This window comes from Panthera uncia, chromosome D4, assembly GCF_023721935.1.
Source record: "Panthera uncia isolate 11264 chromosome D4, Puncia_PCG_1.0, whole genome shotgun sequence".
NCBI lineage: Eukaryota > Metazoa > Chordata > Mammalia > Carnivora > Felidae > Panthera > Panthera uncia.
In genome coordinates this window covers 12,547,870-12,572,511 of record NC_064807.1, presented here as the reverse complement: position 1 = coordinate 12,572,511, position 24,642 = coordinate 12,547,870, and the positions used below count along the sequence as shown (strand labels likewise).

Genomic DNA, 24,642 nt, shown 5'->3' with positions numbered 1-24,642 from the left:
AGCATTTCTAACTTAAGCGAGGCTGGATGAAACAAAATACAGATCTACATCAGCCTAACAGAAGGATGTATTTCATTGAATTCCATTAAGAATGAGGCCAAAACATGAAAATGACCATGGTTTGTCACCTAGCTATGCACAAAGGCATCCCATGCTATCCTATACATAAATTAATGGCATAGTGCCCTGAAATCCTACCTTAATACATGTTTAACCTAAACAACATTTCCTCCAAAAAAAAAATAAGAAGAAAATCAAAGAAAAAGAACTTTTGTATCTGGCTTTGGGCTCTCAGAAGGCCCATTTGAATCCGAAGTGAAGGACCTTGGTGAAAGATAAGCCGCCCAGTGAGCGAGGGGAAGGAGGCTACTCTGAAGGACAGTGTCTTTGGGAAAATGGAAAGTGGAGACTGGGCTCTGAGACACGACATCTTTGCAGGATGGAAAGGAAGCGATGGGTCCATCATGAGTGTGAAATGACCTAAGAAGCACCTTCCTCTAGTGATGACAGTGTCTGTCCTACTGATAGCAGTAGGAGTCCTGAGCAGAATTAGTCTGAGGTCCTGGAGGGAGGGAAACCTCTAATCATCTCCAGGATTAAATTAAATTTTTTCTTCTTGGGGTACAAAGCACTAGCCATTTAGCCTCCAGTGGGTGAAGCATTACTCTGGAAATGCCTTCAGCTCATGCACCTCTGGGTCTCAAATATTAGGCTGAAACCATTACCCCAGGTCTCCGGTTCCGGAGATCTTTGTGTTTCGGGCCATAAAGTATGAAAGGAAATCTCCCAGGCTTTTGAGCTGTGTAATCATCTCACTTTTGGAAGAGAGACGTAACATCCAGGGGAACGTAAGTACAATGCCTTGTGTCTTTCCCGGACGCTGACACCAGTCTATTTTTCTTGAGTAACGTGGGTCTTTCCAAAAATCCTTGATACGGTTTCTATTGTAAGTACATATATCCCATATATGTATATTCCATAATGTAATACCCATGTAAACCATTCTAGATCAACATCTATACTACAATGTCACCATATTTGCCAACTGATCAGAATCTGTCTCTCTGATGCACAATTATTCCTCTTGATTCCAAATATGGTGTTTTTTTTTTTTTTTTTTGACTTGCATGAGACATTTCCTTTCCCCAGAAAAGATCAGAGCTTCATTGAGAGCCAGTCTGTCTCACATGTGTTTGGAAAGCAGAGAAAAGCCCCATGTGTTGACAAGCTTTGCCACATTATAACTCCAAATGCTGTCTGTTTCAGGGAACAAAAGCTCTGGATGGGAGCCAGGAAGCCCCAGTGCTGAAACCTCAGACCCGCTCACGTGTTCCTACACATGAAGGATTTCAATCTGTGGAAGGGAGTATTAAGTGAAATCACTTTCTCTCCGTGGGTCCTTGTTTAACATTCAAGACGGGGTTCCAGTGGGTCTACTGGGAGATCGGGGTCCCATCTGTTCTTTGTGCGGCAACTGTGATGTGTTGAGATACACCCCGGATTCATAATCTGGAACGGTGAGGCAGCTGTTCCTTCGTTCCTGGTGTCTGCCCCCTTTCACCAGGGCTGGGAAGGAGCTCGAGTGGCCTGTACGAGCCACGTAGAATGAACAGCTAAGCTGCATTCATTAAGCTGACGAGGATTTTTAACAATCGGGGAAAAAAAAGACATCAGTACTTTGGGCAGAACAACAGTTAAATGTGTCTCCCTAAAATTGTTGTTTTACGATACCTTCCAAACGATTTTTAAAGCTTGCCATAAATGGATAGTTATTGTTTAATGGGTATAGAGTTTCAGTTTGGGGAAAGGAGATCTGGAGATGGAGGGCGGAGACAGCAGCACAGCTGTGTGAATGTACTTACTGCCACTTAACTATAAACTTACAAATGATTAAAGTGGTAAATTCTGTGTGATGTAAATATTATCAGTTTTTAACAAAAGCTTGCCAAGAAGCTTTCTGTGTGTAAGCAGGACTTGACAACATCAGAAACTAGAGTGATAAGATCAATTATAAAAAGATTGAAGGACATTGGAGATTTTGATATTTTGGAGCTAATTTCTCAGATAGTTACAGACTAGCTGGGTATCATTCTCACATGTCTGGATATCAGCTACTACAATTCTTTTTTTTTTTTTTTTTTTTTTAGAGAGAGAGGGAGAGAGGCAGAGTGTGAGCAGGGGAGGGGCAGAGAGAGGGAGACACAGAATCGGAAGCAGGCTCCAGACTCTGAGCTGTCAGCACAGAGCCCCCGACACAGGGCTCAAAATCTTGAACTGCGAGATCATGACCTGAGCGAAATTAGATGCTTAACCAACTGAGCCACCCAGGTGCCCCTCAGCTACTATAATTCTTAAAAGACAAGGACTTGAATACAACTGCTAGTAAATTTTAGCTCTATAAATAACACATTAAATATATAGTTGTGATTTTCTTTTGTCTGACAGCATAACTTTATAAATACAGATCATTTGGTATTTTAATGCACTCTTGAGATATGTGTGTGTGTGTGTGTGTGTGTGTGTGTATTATTGTGTGTGTGGAGATATATAGATAGATAGATAGGTAGATAGTTTTTTTTTTAATAGGCTTCATACCCTGCATATGTTAAACTCATAACCCTGAGATCAAGACCTGAGCTGAAATCAAGAGTCAGATGCTTACCTGACTGAGCCACCGAGGCACCCCCACTCTTGATATTTCTATCACACAAGAGGGAGTACTCTTAGAAATGAAGAAGACTTCTACCTTAATTGCCAGAAACATGGAAGACTTACTGAAACATTAAACAATGTCACAAAAGAAATGGATGGTGTCTCTCCCTCTGGAAATTGTTAAGAAAATGATGAATAGTTGCTTTTCTAGAATGTAGGTGTGGGGAGGAGGGCCTGAAGGACTTTTAATCTACTCACTGGTAGACTCCAGAAGCTAGGAGTTACAGGTGAAGGCATTTTCTCACTAAACTAGATAGTTATCTACTGATTTACTTATCCCTCTGTCTTTGGGCCACAAAATCCCTCTAAACGCTAGGGCAACTAAAACAATTGTTTAGAAGCATTGTGACAGCATGGCATCATATAAATGTTAATAAAACTGCAGTAAACAATAAAACCCTGTGATCTTTAAAACTTATCTTTATTGTCTTGCAAAAAAGAAGCATTTCCGTCCGAAAAGACAAATTCTGGAGTCTGTCCCTTCTCCATGCACGTCTAGGTTCATCTTTCACAAATGCCTGTGTTATTTTATTAAGGAGTCAAGTTGTGGGGCCAGTGGATTTTTTTATTTTTGTTTTTGTTTTTTGTTTTTTTGTCTTTGTTGTTGTTCTGCTATAATGACTTGTTCTACTATGTGACTGACTTAAACACTGGACATTTTCCCAAACTTTAGTCATACAAATACCAACTTCATGATTTTATTTTGTCTGCCCACATACCTACAGCACTTAACGTTCTTCTTCAAATGCCACTTTTACTACATAAATCCATTTATTCAAATAGGAAGCCACATTAGGATGAAAACAAACAAACAAAAAATACTATCAATCTGTGAAATAATGGTTTTGATGGACTGGTTATATATTTTTGTTATACATGGATATTAGTATCAAATTAAAAACTATTCATCCACATACCACTTAAGTTACCCAGTGGTAGTTTGGAAAACATTGGTTCAAGGTCTACCAAACGTTCCGGTTTCTACTAAGTCATTTTATCTGTAACCACAGGCCATTATTTTCTATTCATAAAAGCACAGATGAGGCAGAACAATGAATCCAAGAAAGTATTCCCAGAGAAGAACAGCACATTTTATAAAAGTTTCACTAATTGTAAAAAATAACAACACCATTCATGTCAGTGGAGCTGATACAGTATCAAGGCTTTTCACAAATATAATCTCAATTGATCATCACAGCAACCCTAAGAGAGTAGCGGGACATCCTTTGTTATCTTTATTTCACATATGGGTAAAAGGAGGCTCAGAGAACGCATGTGATCACGCCCCGGGCTATGCAGGGAGCCAGTGGCAGAGCTAGCTCATTGTGCATCCATTGGTCTTTCTGAAAGGGCGGGCCTACGCCGGCCAACTCCATCTTGTCCTGTGTCCTTCACCTTGACCACGCCTCCTCCCCTTGAGTAACCTCCCGCTCACCTGCCTTCCCCAGCCAATCGGCTGAGGCCACAGCCATTACCTCACCAACTGCCCCTAGGCCCCAATAAAACCTTTGTCCTTTTGAAACTCGCTCTCTCTCCCCGGTATCTCACCGCTGCGTCGGTGCAGGTAGGGGATTGAGCTCGAGCTAGCTCGAATAAAGGCTCTTTTGCTTTTACATCGGACTCGGCTCCCTAGTGGTCTTTGGGGATCATGAATTCTGGGCATAACACTTTCCACTAGACTACACCACGCTACACCCTGGATTGTGGAAAACTTGCATGGCAAGTTAGTGAGTCAGGAACTACAGCTCCCTTGCTATGTATGATGAAGTGTTAAGTCTAATAAACACACAATAAACTGGCATGTCCACATTGTGCCTTTTGTCAGCTTCTCTTCTTACTTAATGGACCCATATTTTCTGTCCGTCTAATCCAGTTGTCTATAAACAGTTTTGTATGCCTTTCCTCTTTCCATTTTCTTCTTTTGTGTGTTCTTCCAACTGTAAATTGATAGGCTTTAAGGAAGGATGGGAAGCGAAAAGGTAGAATGCAGTCTACAAGTACAAGTATATCCTCTGAAAGTCCCAGAATGCACTGCATTCAAAAAGGATTCTGTTATCACCTACACCAAACCAATACCCTCCAGTCATCAAGGAGAAAGACACTGTGCTGCTGGTCCAGAGTCTGAACGTATTATTTCACTAATGTCTAGGACAGAAAGTTCTGCCATTTTTACATACTTCCATTATTTTACTGCCTGTATTATCAAAAGACACATGGCAAATATTGTTAGGACTAAATGCAAAAATAGCAGTAAATCAACAAGGCAGGCAATAAGAGATCTTTCTGGATGTAATTCCATTATTGTTTAAATCATACATCTACTCACACACAGGTTTGCTGTTGCTATCCTAGGATCCAAGCAGATAATACCTAAAACTCCCTTGAGTGGGTTTCAGTGTTTTAATATTTAAAATGACTATGTTGCCTTAGGATCTAGAAGATCCTATCTACCTTCAGCATCCTATAAATCTATGAACTGTTATTAATTTGTTGAGTCAACTAAAATTTTCTTATTCTTTCAGACCATATTCTCTTCTGGAGAGAAATTCCAGAGACATTCATCTAAGCAATATTACATTTACTATAAAAATAACTTTTTAATAAAAAATATGAGGTGATTGTTAAGTGGTTTCCATGATAATTAAATAAAAGATTTTCGGACTACTTTAGTACTGTGTCGGTTGTCTCCAATATTTACTACACGAGATTGAGAGTTATAAAGGGAAAGAAGTAGAAAATTACAGTCTCTCAAGCAGTTTATAGCCAAAGGCAATATAAATGTAAATTTTAATATTCTCCTCCTACTACCCCTCATCAAAGAACAGAACACCGTATGATAACATAATCTCAGATACAGCAAGACCTTGGGTAGAACAGGCCAGAGACACAAAGATCTCATTCAAAACACTATGCTTGGTTGGTGTGCAAGAGAAGAGCAAATGCCTTCAAATTTTGAGTATAATAATAATTCATAAATAAATGATGCCAAAAAATAAAATGCCAGAGACATCCTCTTGTGGATAGGTTGAGCAATTTGGAGCAGACCTACACTCCTGCTGAGAAGAAGTGGAAAAACAATGGATAAAAACTATATTTTTTAGAAAACACCTGTTTTGAAACCACGAGAGTTTCCCAAACAGCAAGGACTTGAGGGTGTCAAGGTCCCAGGAAAAGGAGGTCAGTGAAGTGAATTCAACATTCTTCCCGCTGCTGTTCCTATTGGGGCATTTGCCTATTCAGTTTAGAATCTAAGCAGGGAGCAGCTAAAATGAGGCAGAGAAACCAATGGAACCCCCTGCATTGGGAAGATAATAACTGGAGTTCAGGGTTGCCAAGGCAGTAAGAGCTTGCTTCAGAGCCAAGTTCTGTGCAAAAAGAGAGGCACAGAACAGTGAGCCCATCACTTGGCAATCTTCCCTTGAGGCTTGTGCTGAACGCTTAAGCAGTAGAGGGCAAGAAGAGCCTCTTGCCAAGAAGCCAAATGCAGAACAAAGTTTTCAGCAATCTCACCAGCTGAAGAGATAAAAAATTAAAGTTTAGGATGTACTGAAGAGGAGGGCCCTTAATAAACCCCCAGGGCATGCTCTCAGAGAATATACCCTAGGGGTAGGGGAGAATGGAGAGGGTGGTCTAGCAAAGCAATACCTGCTCAAGTCAGCCCAGTTCCGATGGGACTGAGGTGACCTGCTTGTCTCAAGTTGTCTATTTGAGAACAGGCTGAATCCTCTCTGGAGGAAAAAAACTTCATCATCAAGGATTCTATCATTCTTCATTCCCAATGTCCAGTATTCAGTGAAAACACCAGAGATTTCAAGAAACTGGGCCAAAGTGGAGGGAAAAACAGACAAGAGAAACAGGACCACAGGTGACCCAGCTATAGCACGATCACTTTTAAGAGGTGTAAAATAACTATGCTTAGTAACTTAATAATTTGAGCATTTATATTATGTCCAGGAAATAGATTAAGATGAAGAAGTTCATGAAAGAACTTGAGTCTCTTAAAGAGAAACAGGCTGGAGGAGGGATGTGGACTACATACATGTGGAATACAATACAGAGTAAGGACCTCTTGAAAATGTGTTTCCCTATAAAAGCAGTGAGAACACTGGAAAAAAATAGTCAAATCAACTTCTTCAGAACTCTGGAAATTAACTAAAGGCATATAGCAATCTAAGAGTGTTCAAGAAAAATGACAATCTTGCTAAGAAAGATGAGCTTTTAACCTGCCCTAATCCCGTCTTAATCTCTCCTATTCCTACTCCTACTCCTACTCCGAGACATAATTGAAAACCAAGAGCTTTACAACTAAAGTATCCATAAAAAGCATCAGCCTACAGTCATTCTGCAAGGCGCAGAACTGATTTGGAGCTCCCTAAAGCCCTGTCCCCAGAAAATTATCATTATTTGACCTATTTGGCAACTTATTGAAAAGTTCCATTCTCAGGGCTTCTCTCGATTTAATTTGACTGAGGTAGACCTTACTTTGTGTGAACAGCCTTATCTCCAGGGGCTTTTGTCAAAAGCAATCAGTTAAATGATTGTTTAACATTACAACTGCCTTAGGTGATATTAACAATTGAAGCTAACAAAAGACTGACCCAAAATTGTTAAGAATAAAAAGTAGGTCCTGGGATATCTGGTGGGGGAGGGGGTTGCTTTGCAAAACTCCAAAATCTCCAAAATATTTCTGGCAATCTCCATGGCTTCTCAGAAGTTCCCATAGGATCAAGCAACAGTTGGACACAATAGTGGCCAAGTTCATGATGCATCCTTGTATCAGCTTTCCCTGGTTCCTTGCTTTGCTGCCTTTGCCCCACATTTCTGCTTCTTGGGATCACATCTCAAAAAATACTACCTGCATGCAAACCTGTATCTTGGACTTCACTTTCTTGGGAATCCTGTCTGGCAGTATCCTCTAGACCCGCCAAGTAGAACCATTTAGGAATTCCCTGAAGCTGCCATACTGCTTAGTGGTTCCATACCTTGCACGTGGATGCTACCTCACCCTGCCACTCTTCTTGGTGAACTCTCACTCATCCATCAACATGCTCCCAAGGAGAGCTAGCTGCTTCTCTTTATGTGGTTCCATCATCTCTAGAACTGAACTCTTAATACTTTACTTATTACAATTCTAGGGGCAATTATTTGGTGCACAAGGCACAGTAGATGCTCAGAAAAAGTGGAATAAATGAAGATCATCTGGATGCTGCACTGTATAAATTTATGACCACTCCCAGTTCTAAGATGTTTCATCTTATATACATGTAGCCTGTGATACTGGTGGCTTTAACAAATAAACAAATGTTTTAACGGGGCCTTTATTGGCTCATGCTTTCATTTTTGAAGGGGTGATGCTTGTCATAATGTGATCTGAGAGCCAATATATCCTCCCACATATGGCTCAAGCCATTGGAGGCTAGAGAAAGAAGCCACTCTTTCAGGGCTTAGGATACACGATAGGTGTGCAGGCTGCAGCCAGGGAGTTAAATTTACAACACTGGTTCACTGACATTAAAATAGCTCAGAAAAGAATTTACTTTCTGCTAGATGCATTTCTATAGATGTCTAAAAATACCATCAGCTTGAATATACCCTTTCCAAAAGAAGATACCCCTCTTTGGGTGAAGGGTTTTGGGGGTGAGATTATGCTGCTACATGAAGTATTGTGCCTTTCACATATAAGCTGTCACAGCTGTTCCTGGTCATTTGTGGTCTTTTAGTATCATGTAGGCAGGGAAACTCTGGTGAGACAGAGTAGACAGAATATGGCCATTAGAGCCTGCCATTCCTGAGACTCTGTCCCCACTCTACTTGTTAGTGCTGTATGACTCTGGAAAAACACTTAACTTTTCTGAGCCTTGGTTTTCTCATGTGAAAAACAGGCACTTCCTCTAACTTTACAGGTTGTGGTAAGGATGTGTTTATGGAATGAATGTTCATGTCCCCCCGAAACTTATGTGTTGAAATCCTAACCCCCAATGTGAATGGTATTAGGAGGTAGGGCCCTTAGGAGCTGATTAGGTCACGAGGGGTGAACCCTCAACAACGGGATAAGTACCCTTTTAAAAGAAAACCCAGAGAGCTCCTTTGCCCCTTCGGCCATGTGGGGACACAATAAGAAGATGGCTGTCTATGAACCAGGAAGCAGTCTCTTACCAGACACGGAATCTGTTGGCACCTTGATGTTGGACTTTCCAGACTCCAGACCGAGAGAAATAAATGTTTGTTGTGTAAGCCATCCAGTCTGTGGTATTTTTGTTAGACCAGCTCATACTGACTAAGGCAAGATGTAAAGCTCCCAGTAAAGTGCCTGCACATGGCAAATGTTCCATAAATGATCACTAGCTAACATTATTTCCTGAGTGAAACAATTATTACAGTAATTTTAAGAACAGACCCAAAATACCTTCCATCCGATGCTATATATGTAGGTGACCACAGCAAAATTTGCTGCCTCATCTGCATTATTGTAGATAGGCATAAAGAGATATAACCTGTAAAAGACTTTCTTTAGTTAGAAAATGGAAAAGTGCCTTGAGAACCTTTTAAAAATTTGTTTTGAAACAAGCAAGAAAAAGAATGGAGAAGAAGGCAGACCCTAGAAGCAATTTGCTGAAAAAAATCAGAATTCTCTTGATTGTGCACCAGAGAATTTCATTTAATGCATAAAGCATTTGCTGGGAGCGAATACTGAACACATTAAGAGGTTTTTGCCATTACAGTCTTTGCAGAAACATCCAACCAGCTGAAACATCCGTCAAAGTTTCAGAGAGACAAAGCAAACACCGCCATAACATTTTCATTATACAAAGCCACACCAAGTTAACTAACATGTGCCCCTATAAGCCAGGAAAAATGTAGATAAAGGAGCCAAATTATGAGTAATTGAGTATCTACCGAATGTGCTTTTGCTAGGTTTTCACAGATTTTGTGTATAGGGGGAAGGGGTAGAATGTGGTACAAACAAGTTTAGGTTATTTTAGCAGAAAGATGTGAAGGGCAGGACAAGGGCCACTTTATGCAGGAAGGGCTCACCCAGCTCCTTCCCTGTTTAGCACTAATGCTGGGGAGGGACTCTGTTATGGGCTGAATTGTGTGTGTCCCAGTATCTTGGAATGTGACTGTATTTGCAGATACTTTTAAAGAAGTAATTAAATTAAATGGGGCTGTTAGGGTGTGTCCTAATCCTATAACTGGTGTCCTGATAAGACGAGATAAGGAGAAGACACCACAGGCCAAGGGCAGACAAGGTGAGCACACAGCGGTAAGGAGGGCCTCTGCCAGCTAAGCAGAAGAGCCTCAGAGTGAAACCAACCCTGTCAACACCTTGAGCTTGGACGTCTAGCCCCTCAGAACTATGAGAAAATCAATTTCTGTTGTTGAAGCTGCCCAGCAGTATTTGTGGTATTTTTAGGAAGGCAGCACTAGCAAGCTCATACTGAGTCCAAATACCCGTCCCTCGAGTTATTTATAATCCAGTTGGGAAGATAAAATTGATACACACATAAAAGGATTAGGTACCTATGACTAGGCTGGCATGGGAGTGATGGAGGTAGCAGTAAGAGCCACTGCCACGAGTGATAAAAAAGCCAAGGAAGGAGAGTTCACGGAGAGGAGGAAGGCAAGGCAGGGACATCTTTGCTGAGCCCCTATTTCTCATAGCCCCGTGAGAGTGGCTTCCATACAATGACATCAGGGTTACTGGCTATTCTCGGTCTCCTTTGCTGGTTCTTCCTCCTCCGACCATTGAACTTTGGAATGCTCCAAAAGCTTCTCCCTTGGTCCACTTTTGGTTCTGCTCCTACTCCCTTAGCGCTCTCTCCCAGTCACATGGTTTGAAATATCGGCCATACCAACAGCTTCCAGAGCAGTCATCTTTCCTGAACTTCTGACTGCCCACTCGACACCTCCCCTTGAATATCTATTAAGAATCTCAATTCTGACATATTTAAAACTGGGCTCCCGATCTCCCTTATCTTCCCGACAAACCTATCCACTCTATCTTTTCTATTTAGTTGTTGACAAGTCCATTGTCCAGCTGCTCATGTCAAATCGTTGAAATCATTCTTGATTTCTCTCTTTCTCTGACACCCATATTTAACCTATCAAGAGATTCTGTTGGCTCTACTTTCAAAATATATCCAGAATTTCGCCACTTCTTACCACCTCCATGCTACTACCCTAGTCCAATCCACTGTCATTGGTAAATCCACCCTCACTTTACCATATACTGTCTTCTGGATGCCTCGCCTTATCCTGGTGGGGCTCTCTGATTTCACTCTTGCCCCATTTCTCTTTGTAGTCTTTTCTCAACATAGCAGCCACAGTGATCCTCTCAAAGCCAGGTCAGATCACCTCCTTCCTAAGCTCAACATCTTCCAGGGTCCTCCCACTTCAGGTAAAGTAAAATCCAAAGTCATTCTTTAAAACAACAACAACAACAACAACACACACACATATATATATATATACACAAATATATATATACAAATATATATATATGTGTGTGTGTGTGTGTGTATATGTATGTATATATGTATATGTATATATATGTATACACACACACACACACACACACACACACACATATATATATATATTTTTTTTTTTTTTTTTTTTAAGAAATCTCTATGCCCAACACAGGGGTGAAACTCATGACCCTGAGTTCAAGAGTTGCAGGCTCAAAACAAAAACAGACAACAAACAAAACAACAACAACAACAACAACAAAACAGTTGCACGTTCTACTGAATGAGTCAGCCAGGCACCCCCAAAGTCCTTCTGATTAATGACAAGGTCCTCTAGGGTCTGGCATACCATTATTTTTCTGATCTCATTTCCTAGCACTCATTCCCCTGCTCACCCTGCTTAGCAAAACCAGTCTCCTTGCTATTCCTGGGACACACTGAACCTGCTTCCACTCAAGGGGCTTTGCACTGGCTGCTCCCTCTACTTGGAATACTTCTTCTCAGTACCTATGAGGATAGGGACCTCAACTCTTTCCAGATTACCTTCTCAAGCAATTTATTGCCTTTTAACATACTATATCATATATGGTTAAGTATAGTCTTTGTTGTCTGTCCCCTGCCTACTAGAAGAGAAGGCCCATGAGGGTAAATGATTGCTTTGCCTGTTTTGTTCATCTGTGTTTCCAAGTACCTAAACTGAACTCGGCACATAACAGACACTCAATGAGTATTTGTTGAGTGAAGGAACAAATGAATTAACAGCATTAATTAAGCATTTATTATATACCAGGTCATATCCTAAGCACATTTTAAATGTTGTCTCATACATAAATGATACATACATAATCCTATGAGGTAGGTATTAATTATTCCACATACAGATAAGGAAGTGAGATTTAGAGAAGTTCAAGGGTAGAACTGAGATTTGAACCCTAGCAGCAGTCTGGTCCCAAAACTCTCAATGGTTTAAACTCAACCAGCAAATGAAGCAGGTAAATAGGTAAGTAGCTATAATTATTTTCATTTTTAAGATGACACAAATGAAACTTAGAGATTTTCCATAACTTTCTCACAGTTTCATACCTAGTGAGTGGGTTGACTCTGTTCATGGGTCTGTTGTACGTCCTGGGGCCTGGTGACCCTCCTCTTGCTTTTCAGAGATGCTGTCCCTCCACTGCTTACTATTTTTGCTTTGTCCTCTCTTCCATGCCATGGCCTGTTACCCAGAAAATTCCCCTATGGCAGTCCACCACAGCATAGGTCTCTTTGAGAGTATCTCTTCTCAGATCTGTTACCACTACCCTTTTGATTTTTCCGAGAAATGGAAGAAAAGCTATCAACCTTCCTCCCACCCAAGAAAAACGCACATAAATACATTGTGATTACAATGGACTTGAACTCAAGCTGATTCGTTCTTGACCTTTCTCTACTCCTCTTGTAATAGAAAGATATATCCCCACTATCTTGTTTTCTAGGGATTTTACTAAATAAATGGCTAGTTGTTTATATGCATCAGTGAGGGCTTATAGATTGATTAATTCATTCCAACAACATTTTTTGAGCATCTATAGTATACAAGGTACAAGATTAAGCCCTCTGGGGATTCAAAAACAAGGCTGGCAGTAACTTGCCCTCAAGACATTGTCGATCAGAGCCAATGAGACTGACTTTTTGTATTTTTGTTTGAGCTATCTCTTTCCATTCAATTTAGTGTTGAAAGACCTGCAGTTGCTACCACTGTCCTGCTACCATGAGGAGAGTCGAAGATTGCAGCCAATTGAGGAAAACCAGATCAGGGAGGTGGCTGGAGAGAGAAACTGGCTCCTGATCACACAGTCTGCATCAAGTTGTTCCTAAAGCTAGCCCTAAATGCATTTTGTCTATTACAAAGGGCAATAAATTATGCCCAACCAAGACAGTATTCACATATACAAGTCTTTCAATTATCCTCTTAACTTTCCTGTCTTCCAGACACAGCTGTGTGTACTCTTAGAGACCCCTTAGAGTCTTCTACTCAGTGCTGGAATTGGGATTCTGTCCTACCTTTGGACCAATGCTGAATCTCTTCAACGCTATGCCTTCTGGAAGCAACGCTGTCCCAGAACAGGGTAACGCAGTAGGAACAAAAGAGAAGTCAGTGGTAGGATCAAGCTGCATATCTTCTTAGTCAGGCAAGAGTGCATCAGTACCTAAGGCTACATGGACACTGACTGGGAAGGTGGCTGGAACCGAGGGCTCCTGGAAAGACCCAAGCCCCGACTGCCAGGTGGAACCCAACCAGAAAATCTCTGTGGGTTATACCGTGGAGAGCAAGCGCTATGGGAAGAAGAGGTGGTCACAGGAGATAAGCCAGAGAGCACACTGTCAGAAATGGTAAGATGCAGTTCCCCAAAAAGCCAGTAATTTGATGTGTGTCATAACAGAGGACATTCAATAGCCATGAAAGAGTCTGAAATAGCACCAACTATTTGAACAAGTGCTCTTCTTTCAATCTCTCTTCCACTTATCCTGATTAAGGATCATGAAGTGAGAGGCAGATTAGGAAGTAGAACAGAGAAAACAAAAGAACCTTCTTCCCTTTTCTGATCTCCAAACTATGAGTTAGTGAGGCCCAAGCTGAGGGAAGGAGAGATGATTCAATTGACTGAGAAACTGGAGATGTGATTTGGATTGGACTTCCAAACACACATAACTAGGTGACCAGTCTAACACCTTAACAGGACTGGGAAGCTATGGGCTCTGCCAACGGGTGGGGAAAGGAGAATGCTTTAGGATTTGTTTGAAGAGAGCTCTCCGAAGAGAAAATAAAACTGTTCCTGATTGCACCCTACCAAGTTTAGCCAAGTCAACAAACAGGTTATGGTGTAGGTTGCTCTGTGGTGTTATCCGTAGACTTCTCTTGAGGTAGGCTGTAAGAAATAGCACTATGCCACTCACCCTTGTATGTACTATCATAATGGCTTCTCTGTTAGGACCCTTGAGGAAACATCTCTGCGAGCTTCCTGTCCAGGCTAGTTCTGCTTCTCTGCACCAGGGAGAGTGCTTCCATCCAACGGACACACCAAGTGACATCAAGAGTGTCAGTGAGAAAGGTCTATTCTGCACGGTCTATTTTATCACTGACATTGTTTACAATCGCTGCACATGGTGATGACAAGTAGGTCAACGTCAGTCTGTTTTATTGGACTTCATATATTTGCTACAGAAAACACCCACACCCCCTGGTGGATCGCTTCACCTCTTTTTATCTCAAGGACACAGTGAATCATGTTTTCCATCTGTGTTTCAGTCACTGCAAAGTGTAGAGGCCGATTCCTAGAGTCTCGTCTGCCAGCACCTTTCTCATACAGGGCCTCAGTCCTGGCTCCAGTTTAGATCACTATTTTTTCTTCCTTCACACTGTCCCTCTCTCCTTTATTTTTAAACCTACTTCTCATTAAATTATTTTTGTGTGCAAATCTTTGTAATAAGCCCATTTCCATCCTCTTTGCAGCAAGATACATAAGCAAGGCATAAACGGAAAGAACATTTTTAAATGCACATATTTAATGATCTATCCCATGGGCGGAGAATCACGTGTGTAGTTCATTCTAGACACGAGACATAAATTTGCACCTTTCAAAATGCAGTGAATGACCCCCACAATGCTATTTCAGGTTTCCTTAGGAAACAGCACCATGTGGCGTAACTCACCTACCCCAGTAGTGTGATCTCCCTTTGGTCCTGTGTAGGAGGTGGGGGTTTCTCCCCTCCTCCTGTGCCAGCTGCTCCTGTTTCTTCTCTCCTGGGTAAAAGCACATTCATCTTGTTCGAAAGTACACTCTCCAGGTGGAGGTGGAAGCCCCTCTGTGAGGAAACAGCAGGTGTTGTTATTACTGAGGCACTTTCAATGAATATGCATCCCATGGCTCCCCATTCTGCATGTGTGAATGTCACCTGGCCATATGCCTGTGCTTATGGAGAGGCAGCACCCCCCCAACCCCGCCACCGGCCCCCAACTGGCAACCCTCCTATGCCAAGCTCTTGCCTCTAGCTAGAGCCTGGACTCTACCATGGGTCCTGCCACAGGGACAGAGAACGAGCAGAAATCTAGATTTAGGGGCGCCTGGGTGGCTGTCGGTTGGGTGTCCAGCTTCAACTCAGGTCATGATCTCATGGTTCATTGGTTCGAGCCCTGCATCGGGCTCTGTGCTGACAGCTCAGAGCCTGGAACCTGCTTTGGATTCTGTGTCTCCTCTCTCTCCCTCTCCTCCGCTCGAGCTCTGCCCCTTTCTCTCTCTCAAAACTAAATAAGCATAAAAAAAAAATTTTTTTTAAAAATCTAGATTCAAAAGTATTGGGATACTTTGAGATAGAAACTTCCTCTGACTGATGAATTTACTTGTCAGAATGAGCTTACAAAGCACTGGAAATTGGAGGCAAACTGCCTTTATGGAAATATGGAAAACCATAAATTGTCTCATGTTGGAGCTTTCTTCAGAAATCCTGGCTGAGTGAAGGGAATCCTTAGAACAACTCAGTTGTTGCTTTGGACGAGGTGGAGAATGTGCGAAAGCTAAGTGTGCTTCTGGAGGCACAGTTTAACTTGTGTGGAGCACGTGACTTGATTCTTCTGTCTTCAATATTCTTGTCTACCTTCTGGGATTGTGAGTTTTAAAGGAGATGATGTATGTGAAGTATTTAGAACATGAAGTTCTCAGGAAATGTTAGCTAAATGAATATTAGGGCTTGGTGTTTTGTCACCTGGAGCCTTATTTTCCATTTCCAAAAACAAATATTTATGTCTTTGGACACTGTCTTCAATAACTTTCATGATCATTCTTATTATTAGAATGGCGTCACCTCCCACTTAACTGGGGACTTCTTTGTCTGAACTCGGCTGTACTTCCCGCATCCAGATTCTTAGATTTCTCTAATAAACAGCCCGTTTTTTACATCTCTTGCATAATAATTATTTTACTTCATTTTATTTGACATACAGTACAAGCTGATGAAGCCTCAGTCCCTTTTCTATGCCTCAAGTGTAGAGATTTTTATCTTGTTTTTCTTTGTGTTGTCCTTGCAGCGCCTTGCAAATCAAGAGACTAAAAAAGTCGATTTTTAATTTTTTGAGGAACCTCCACACTGTTTTCCAGAGCGGCTGCACCAGTTTGCATTCCCAGCAACAGTGCAAGAGGGTTCCCGTTTCTCCACATCTTCTGCAGCATCTATAGTCTCCTGTTTTGTTCATTTTGGCCACTCTGACTGGCGTGAGGTGTGAGGTGATATCTGAGTGTGGTTTTGATTTGTATTTCCCTGATGAGGAGTGACGTTGAGCATCTTTTCATGTGCCTGTTGGCCATCTGGATGTCTTCTTTAGAGACGAATGGATAAAGAAATTGTAGTTTATATACACAATGAAATACTACGTGGCAATGAGAAAGAATGAAATATGGCCTTTTGTAGCCACGTGGATGGAACTAGAGAGTGTTACGCTCAGTGAAATAAGTCATGCAGAGGACAGATTCCATATGTTTTCACTCCTATGTGGATCCTGAGAAACTTAACAGAAGACCGTGGGGGAGGGTATGGAAAAAAAAAATGGTTAGAGACGGAGGGAGCCAAAACACAAGAGACTCCTAAAAACTGAGAACAAACTGAGGGTTTATTGAGGAGGGCACCGGTTGGGATGAGAACTGGGTGTTGTACGGAAACCAATTTGACCATAAATTTCATAAAAAAAAAAAAAAGGACAGAATAAAAAAGTAAATAAATGAGGAGATTATCCTCCAGGGCCAGAATGATACCACAGTTTGCCTCTTTGTTAAGGAAATAGATACCCTAAGGTTTAGGATGCAGTGGTAGTTAGGAGATACAGACCAATGATCTGGGTTGAGGTATGCGCCATTTTCTTGTTAGACATCGAGTCCAACACGTAGCTGCCATCTTTATTTTGTCCCTATCCTCAATGCCTGGTCCACTGTTCCACTGTCAGCTAATTCACTTAGAAAATATTTATTTTATTATCATTTAAAAATTACATGTTTAGTATAGTATCTGTATAATAACAATTTCATCAATATTGTTTGAAAATCTGCATTCATGTAAGACATAATTAAAAAAAATAATAATAATAACTAGACTAGAAGGCATTTATTTTTAATGCATTGTTTTGTGCCAGGTCCTATGCTAGGGAATCTATGTATATCATTCCCACTATTCAGGTAGGTATTACTATTACCACCTCTCTCATAGATGAGGATACAGACGTCAAGTCACATGTACAAAGTCACACACTGCAAACAAATCATCATTTTTAAGTTCCAAACTTACCACACACATCTGGAGAGGGGCACTTCTGGCAAGAAAAGCAAAAAAATAGGCTAGCACAGATTAAAATATATTTTTTTAAATGTTTATTTATTTTTGAGAGACAGTGAGAGAGACAGAGCGTGAGTGGGGGAGGGGCAAAGAGCAAGGGAGACAGAATCTAAAGCAGGCTCCAGGCTCTAAGCTGTCAGCACAGAACCTGATGTGGGGCTTGAACCCATGAACCATGAGATCATGACCTGAGCAGAAATTGGACGCTTAACCAACTGAGCCACCCAGGCATCTCTAGCACAGATTAAATGTATTTGGCATATACTTAGAGAAACGGGATGTGCCATGCATAGGCCTGGGAGACAAAGGGAGCTTGCAATTGTGACCATCTTACCTGGAGACGAGCAGCTTCCCAACTGTACTGTAATGTCATCCAGGGCTACCAGTCCACAGTCCCAAAAACTTTTGCATAGGCTCATGAAAACCACCTGCAATTCAGAAAAATAAAACTATGAATTCCATTAACTGCATTGGAAATTCTTACAACCTAGGACTTACTCAGCCCAAAGCATGCACAAGCAAACTACAGACCCCTCTTCATTGTCCACGTGAACTACGGGTCACGGGGGCATGAGTAACAGCTAAGCATTTATACGTGACCCTGAAATTACTTCTATTCTTTTTTTAAGTAGAGTCAAGCTCATAATGATATGTTGTGTCTATTAATGCCGAAATGAGTTCACATTCTTTAGAGAATTGAAGGAAGAAAGCAAGAGGTTAACTGATGGCAGAGGAAAACCTGTCAGGTTTTAAATATTTTCCCCAGATAATCCACAAAGTGCATACAGAGCTGATGGTATTCCAAGCATTTTTACACACATTTCCAGGGCAAACAGTATTGATTTTTTGGAAATGAATTTCTGGCAATGCGCTTCATTCATACTGTGAACAAAGTCCCAGTGATTTGCCATCTGGAGACTTATGTTCCATTTCCAAAGAAAAGATAAATGTCCTTAGATGGTATCACTAATAAAAGCCCTAAATGCAGTTATTTTATCAGGCCAAACATTTTAGTCTTCTATGTGAAAGAAAAACAGATCCATACCATCAATTATTGAATTCATTGTGTCAGAGAAAGAGAGAGCGGGAGAAGTTTTGCATTTCTTTTTCATTAGACCAATTTTAAAATCTTTTCATACACAGGATGAGCAAAGAGTACTTCCCACTTATATTAGATTCTCACTGTACTTTGTGGTTTACAAAGCTGCTTCGCATGCCTAACCTAATGTACTCTGAGCATAAAGTCATTCAGTGCATGTGCAATCCCTCAAATACAAATATTAACTCAAACAAAGACAAAGAGAGATGTAACAGAAACCAAATCTCAAATTAGGAATAATGAGAGCACTTGATTTTTTTTTAGATCCTGATATTATGTTATGTCTTCAACTTATCTGTGTTATCAGCAGGCTCTCTGTGCTCTTTGGTGATCAGAGCCATTAGAATACAAAATCTATTCAGAAAGACATTAAAAAAATTTTTTTTAATGTTTATTTATTTTTGAGACAGAGAGAGACAGAGCATGAATGGGGGAGGGTCAGAGAGAGAGGGAGACACAGAATTTGAAGCAGGCTCCAGGCTCTGAGCTGCCAGCACAGAGCCCGACGTGGGGCTCGAACTCACGGACCGTGAGATCATGACCTGAGCCAAAGTCAGACGCTTAACTGACTGAGCCACCCACGTGCCCCAGAAAGACATTTTAAAATGATGTAACAGTTTACAACTATGCAAAATACAAAACGTCTTAAAGCCAGTATCTTCAGAATAATTACTAATTATAATATGTATAAAAGTTTACTCGGACTGTATTCAGACAGCTTTAAATTATAAAAAGGATAGTTTAGAGCTACAACAATGTGTAACTCTCTCTCTATATATATATGTGTGTGTATATATATATATATACACACACATATATATATTTTATGTATAATAATATAGTATATACATAGTATATATATACTATGTATCATATATAAAACATATACTGTATATATTATATGTATAAGATATACATACTATATATAAAATATATATACTATATATAAAATATATATACACAATATATATGCTATATATATATAATATATATATTTTGTGTATATGTATAAATATATATATATGTTTACAAGGGACAAGATGAAGGGCGGTGTTTTTGTTTTTGTTTTATCTCTGTTCATTTTTTCACCTTTATAGGTTCTAGAGATTATTGGCAGGGTTTTCTACCTGCAGGATTTTTGCCGGGGAACATAGTCCTCATTTGCAAAGCAAAGGTCTATGTCATCTGCCCTGAATGTAGTTACATTTTATCAGTAATGTTTATTGTTACAGGGGAAAGAATAGTAATCTGTCTCCTAATTTACTGAATAAATTGTGCTGCAGAGAGAAAAGTCCTGGCTTTCCTTCTTTTTGGCAGTTTTAAAGTCTATTTTCCACCAGAATAGCGGAAAAGTACTTTTTCCACAATGAATCTGGGGTGGTGGAATGATTAGCCCTGTGAACCGTTACCTAAGTAAGACTCAAGCATTTAGCAGGTAATTGTATTCTAAAAAGGAGAAATAGTAACATGCTTTCAAGTGTTTGCTATAGCTTAATTTGATAATGACCATAAAACCAAACTAGCAGGCAAGTAAGCCAGCAAGCAAAAGCAATGAAACAACCCAAAATCTAAAAATATTATACAGGAAATGAATACACTATGGTACCGTAATCTAAGAAATAGGCAAACATTAACTCTGATAGCTTGTGGATATTAGTAGTGTGAAAGTCTATTTCTCTCATAGTGTTAAGTGAAAAAAAGCTGGTTATCATAGATAAAATTAAAATTAAAATAAGATAAGTTACATCCAGAAGTACACGGAAAAAAAAAAAAAACCTTGAAAATTTACTTTTATGTTAGGCTCATGAAATTATGAGCATTGAACCAAATTTTCCCTTATTTTCTAAGCATTCTTTAATTTTGTTATATTTATAATTGAGACAAAAAAAAAAGAAAAAAGGAATCAGGGCATCTATAATTGAGATGTGGAATGAGTTATTATTTCCTACATTGGCAATGTTTATTACAGCAGTCCCAAGGACATGTGGCTATCTAAATTAAAATTAAGTAAAAATCAAAAGTTCATTTCTTCAGGCACACTGGCCACATTTCAAGGGCTCAATAGTTACGTATGGCTAGCGGTCAAGTGAATTGGACGCAGCAGATACATAACATTTCCTCATTGCATAAATTCCAATGGGTAGGACTTCCTGGCTCTTTTTGAGGATTGCAAAAAATATGTGAACTGCCAACAGTGGGTTGAGTGAAATGCTAAAGATGTTCCGGGCATGAGGAGGCCACTAGGTTGTTCCTATCTTAGAACTCTTTCCACACTTAGAATACTAGCCAGACCACATGTTGTTCTGTCTTATAAAAGATCCATGGTCACTCCGCTATGAACTAGGTTCAAACTATGGCCTCCAACCTCAGATCTGTTTGGCACTTGCCTATCAGCATTCCAACACACAAAAGAAACCTGACAAGATCGGCTTGTTTGGTGGAACACACAAGATTTTTCCACTGTGCTATGAATAATGCTGATAATGTCAGCTCCTATTCTTGTCCCACCATCTTACATTTTGAGGGCTACTTGAAGTGGAAAGGTTACTTTAGGGTAGCTGGTCGACCAGGCAACCTAGTGACGGGGTCTGTGGTTGACTCAGGGAAAAGGGAAAGCCAAACATCTTTCTTCAGAACTCTGTCCCGAGGTCCAGCTAAAAATGTGACAAGAAGGGAACTGGTCTTGCTCTAAATTCTTGAGGGGATTAATCTCTTATTTATTTTTAGATCTTTTTAAAAAGAGTGTTTATTTCATTTTAGGCAGTATTTCAAAGCCAGTGGAATACTCCTATAGACTAGAAAAAAATTCCTAGGCAACTTGAATATACTAATATCTATTTGAGATGGACAAAGTAAAATAACATATCCCTTAGGCAGGTACTCCTGATTTTATGCAAATCTCTTGAAAGTCAGGGGCAAATGAGATTTGTGTAAATTCCATTTTTCACTGTGTTAAAGGTTGTGTCCTTAGGTACTGGTGATACTTCACAGTTTTTATTTTGATAGAGAATATTCATTGTTGAGAAACCCTACCTAGGCGAACTTTGGAAACACAAATAGGAAGTGACCGGTGAGCTATATAAATGTATCTGCAAACATAATTTTAAATATAGTCAAGTAATGATCAACAGTATTACTTAACTTAGTTTTTATCGTACTAAAAAGGGACAGTGCACATGGTCAATTATCTGTAGCAGGTGTTCCTGTCTTGGCACTCCTGATATTTTGATATTTTAATATTATTATGGATCATTGTTTGTTGCCGGGGACGTTAAGCAGCAAACCTGATGTCTATCCATTAGATTCCAATATCACCCTCTAGTCGTGACAATCAAAAATATATCGAGACATTGACAAATGTCCCTTGGGGGGCAAAATTACTTCTGGCTGCAAACTACTGGGGGGTGATGGAAAACTGCTGTGTGGATGATAGAACCTCACTTTATTCTACCCAATCAAAACAGGACAGTTGTTGATGTTTTAAAAGCAGACTAGATGGAGTTAGTTTTCTCTTCCTCTATATGTCACCAGGTGGTGGTTCTAATACGCAATGAAATATCCTCAAATCCGAAAAACAAAAGGCAAAGGAGCCTAAAAACAAGAGACATGGACAAACACTCAAGCTGAATAATCATCCCTGAGATGATCAGGGCTCTACTGTTCCAATTTCCTGTTTCAGAAAACTTGAAATTGTCAAAGGGCCATTGATTCTTCTCTTTGTTTACATTTTTCTCCCTTTCCAAAAGGAATGGTCTATTCCCTCATAACAACATAATGGCAGGCAGCAGATCATAAAAAGTAAGTGAGAAAACTTTCCTCATAGTATGGAACTATAATTGTCTTCTAAAGTTTTTTTGGGGGGGAGGAGGGTGGAGAGAGGGTCTGTATGGGAATCCAGCCACAAGGCTGGAGCTAGACGATCCCCAGGGCTATAAAAGTCCATAAAAGTCCCTAGTTAAAACACCCAGGAAAGAAAAAGTAGATAAGTTAGTATGTCGGGAACTTACTTTCCCAAACCAAATCAGGTTAAATTTTTAAAAGAATTAGGGCTACTGATTTTCCACTTTATGAGGTGTCATAATTTAAAGGCTACCCAACACAATAAAGAGGATCTTGTGGAGGGGGAGGGGGGAACCAAGCTTCCCTGAGAGCTGGGGAATATATAACTACACACTTTTCTTGTGCAGTTAAGAAGGATCATTTGTATGAAACAGGTAAACAATGGCTGAATTAACTGGTTTTTCACTGTCTTTTAAAGTAGCCTGTCTCCATGGCCTGCTCAATAGGCATAGTTGGCCACGTTTCTGGCTTAACCCACCACCTACTTTACTCATTGAAGAGCCCCAGTTGGGCCTATAATAAGTATGTGAATGACAGTTTCCAGAAAAAGCCTTCTATCTTCGCATAGAAATATTTCAATCCTATGCCAACAGTACCATAAATTACCCATGTTCACAAAATGAACCTAGCTGGGTTCCTGTTCCAAGTGGTGGACCTCGACAATTTACCAGAGGGTTTGACTCTGAGTTAAATTTAACTTTTCTTCTGATGAGGTTACAATCCTTTGAAATCCTTTGTGCAGATAAATTTGGGTATGGTGACTACAGAGTTGGTAGAATAATTATTCATAAAATTACTATAATCCAGTCCGCGAAGTTCCAGAACCCTTCATTAAGATGCTATTGACGCAACTGCAGGATGTTCTATATAACGCAATTGTATTCGTTCAACTGTTTGACAATAAGCTGCCATAGAATTCTAAAAATAAAAATTAAAAAAAAAACATAAAGCAAAAGAAAACAAAAACTCTAGTATTAAGACACTTGGCTAAAGGGGTGGAATTTTCACGAATCCCTAAAGACAGGCTGAATGGAGCTTCCTCTAGAAGAACGGGTTTGGGACTAGCGTTTTTAGAATCCCAGCCATGTTTTGGGAAATAGTTGCTAAACTGTAACAGCATGCTTCCTGCAGATACTATATTTGGTCTTCAGATCCCACAAAAGGCAGAATGACCATGTGTTTTTAAATAAGTCTTTAGCTGACCAACACTTCTTTTTCTTAAAAGACCCATCTGTTTTAATTCAACTTTTGGCTTCGACAAGCAACAAAGATTAAGCAGCTTCCAGCTTCTCCCTGCGTGAGTCCCTCTCCTCCTAGGAGGCTCCCATCCTGGGGTGGAGGGCACGCTGTGTTAGACCTGCGGATAAACTGTGGAATTTTCTCACTGCTATGTTGGTGGTAAATTTTCAGACCTCTCAGCTCATTGATTTCAGAAATCTGCATTAGTTTTGGATCTTTTGGTCACTGTAAAGAGAAGAGACACTCCAGGAGAGACCTCAGAATCAGTCATGTGTTAGAATCAGGGAAGGCCCAGAGACCCTGTGATAAAAACTAAGGATCGCAGGACAGCCAGTTACAGACCCAGACATGGAATATCTTACGCCAAATCTCCAACAGAGCATATTTCATTGTACCAACCAGCCTATTTTCTCCTTTTTTTTGCTTTAGGTATTTAAAAGTATGATTCTAGAATCATTATGTCGTATACCTAAAACGAATATAATGTTATTATGTCTATTATGCCTCAGTTAAAAACAATAGGATTATGAAAGGCATGATTTTTAAACTCCTCAGTTAATAGCAGTGGACCAAACATGTCTTGAACCTCTGTTTACAACCAGCTTCCTGTCATGTTGCCTTATGTCTATTTATAAGGAGTTTTTGGTGAGCTGGCACCAGAACCTGAATCTTACAGGGATCATTGGCTACATTTAAAAACTGGTGAGGGGCGCCTGGGTGGCGCAGTCGGTTAAGCGTCCGACTTCAGCCAGGTCACGATCTCGCGGTCCGTGAGTTCGAGCCCCGCGTCAGGCTCTGGGCTGATGGCTCGGAGCCTGGAGCCTGTTTCCAATTCTGTGTCTCCCTCTCTCTCTGCCCCTCCCCCGTTCATGCTCTGTCTCTCTCTGTCCCAAAGAATAAATAAAAAACGTTGAAAAAAAAAAA

General features: G+C 40.3%; 1 protein-coding gene across 2 annotated transcripts in view; it reads right to left on the bottom strand.

Annotated features, from left to right (window-relative positions):
• Nucleotides 1-24,642, bottom strand: part of MAMDC2 (MAM domain containing 2) — a 151,427-nt gene that overhangs the window by 12,047 nt on the left and 114,738 nt on the right. Inside the window, exons 10-11 of one of the 2 annotated variants that reach the window (XM_049633699.1) lie at nucleotides 17,875-17,968; nucleotides 14,878-15,026 (exon numbers count right to left, since the gene is read on the bottom strand). In XM_049633699.1, coding sequence (XP_049489656.1) covers nucleotides 14,878-15,026; nucleotides 17,875-17,968 — 243 coding nt within the window. Of the gene's footprint in view, nucleotides 1-14,873; nucleotides 15,027-17,874; nucleotides 17,969-24,642 lie in introns of both variants that reach the window. The other variant, XM_049633690.1, reaches the window with a different exon arrangement.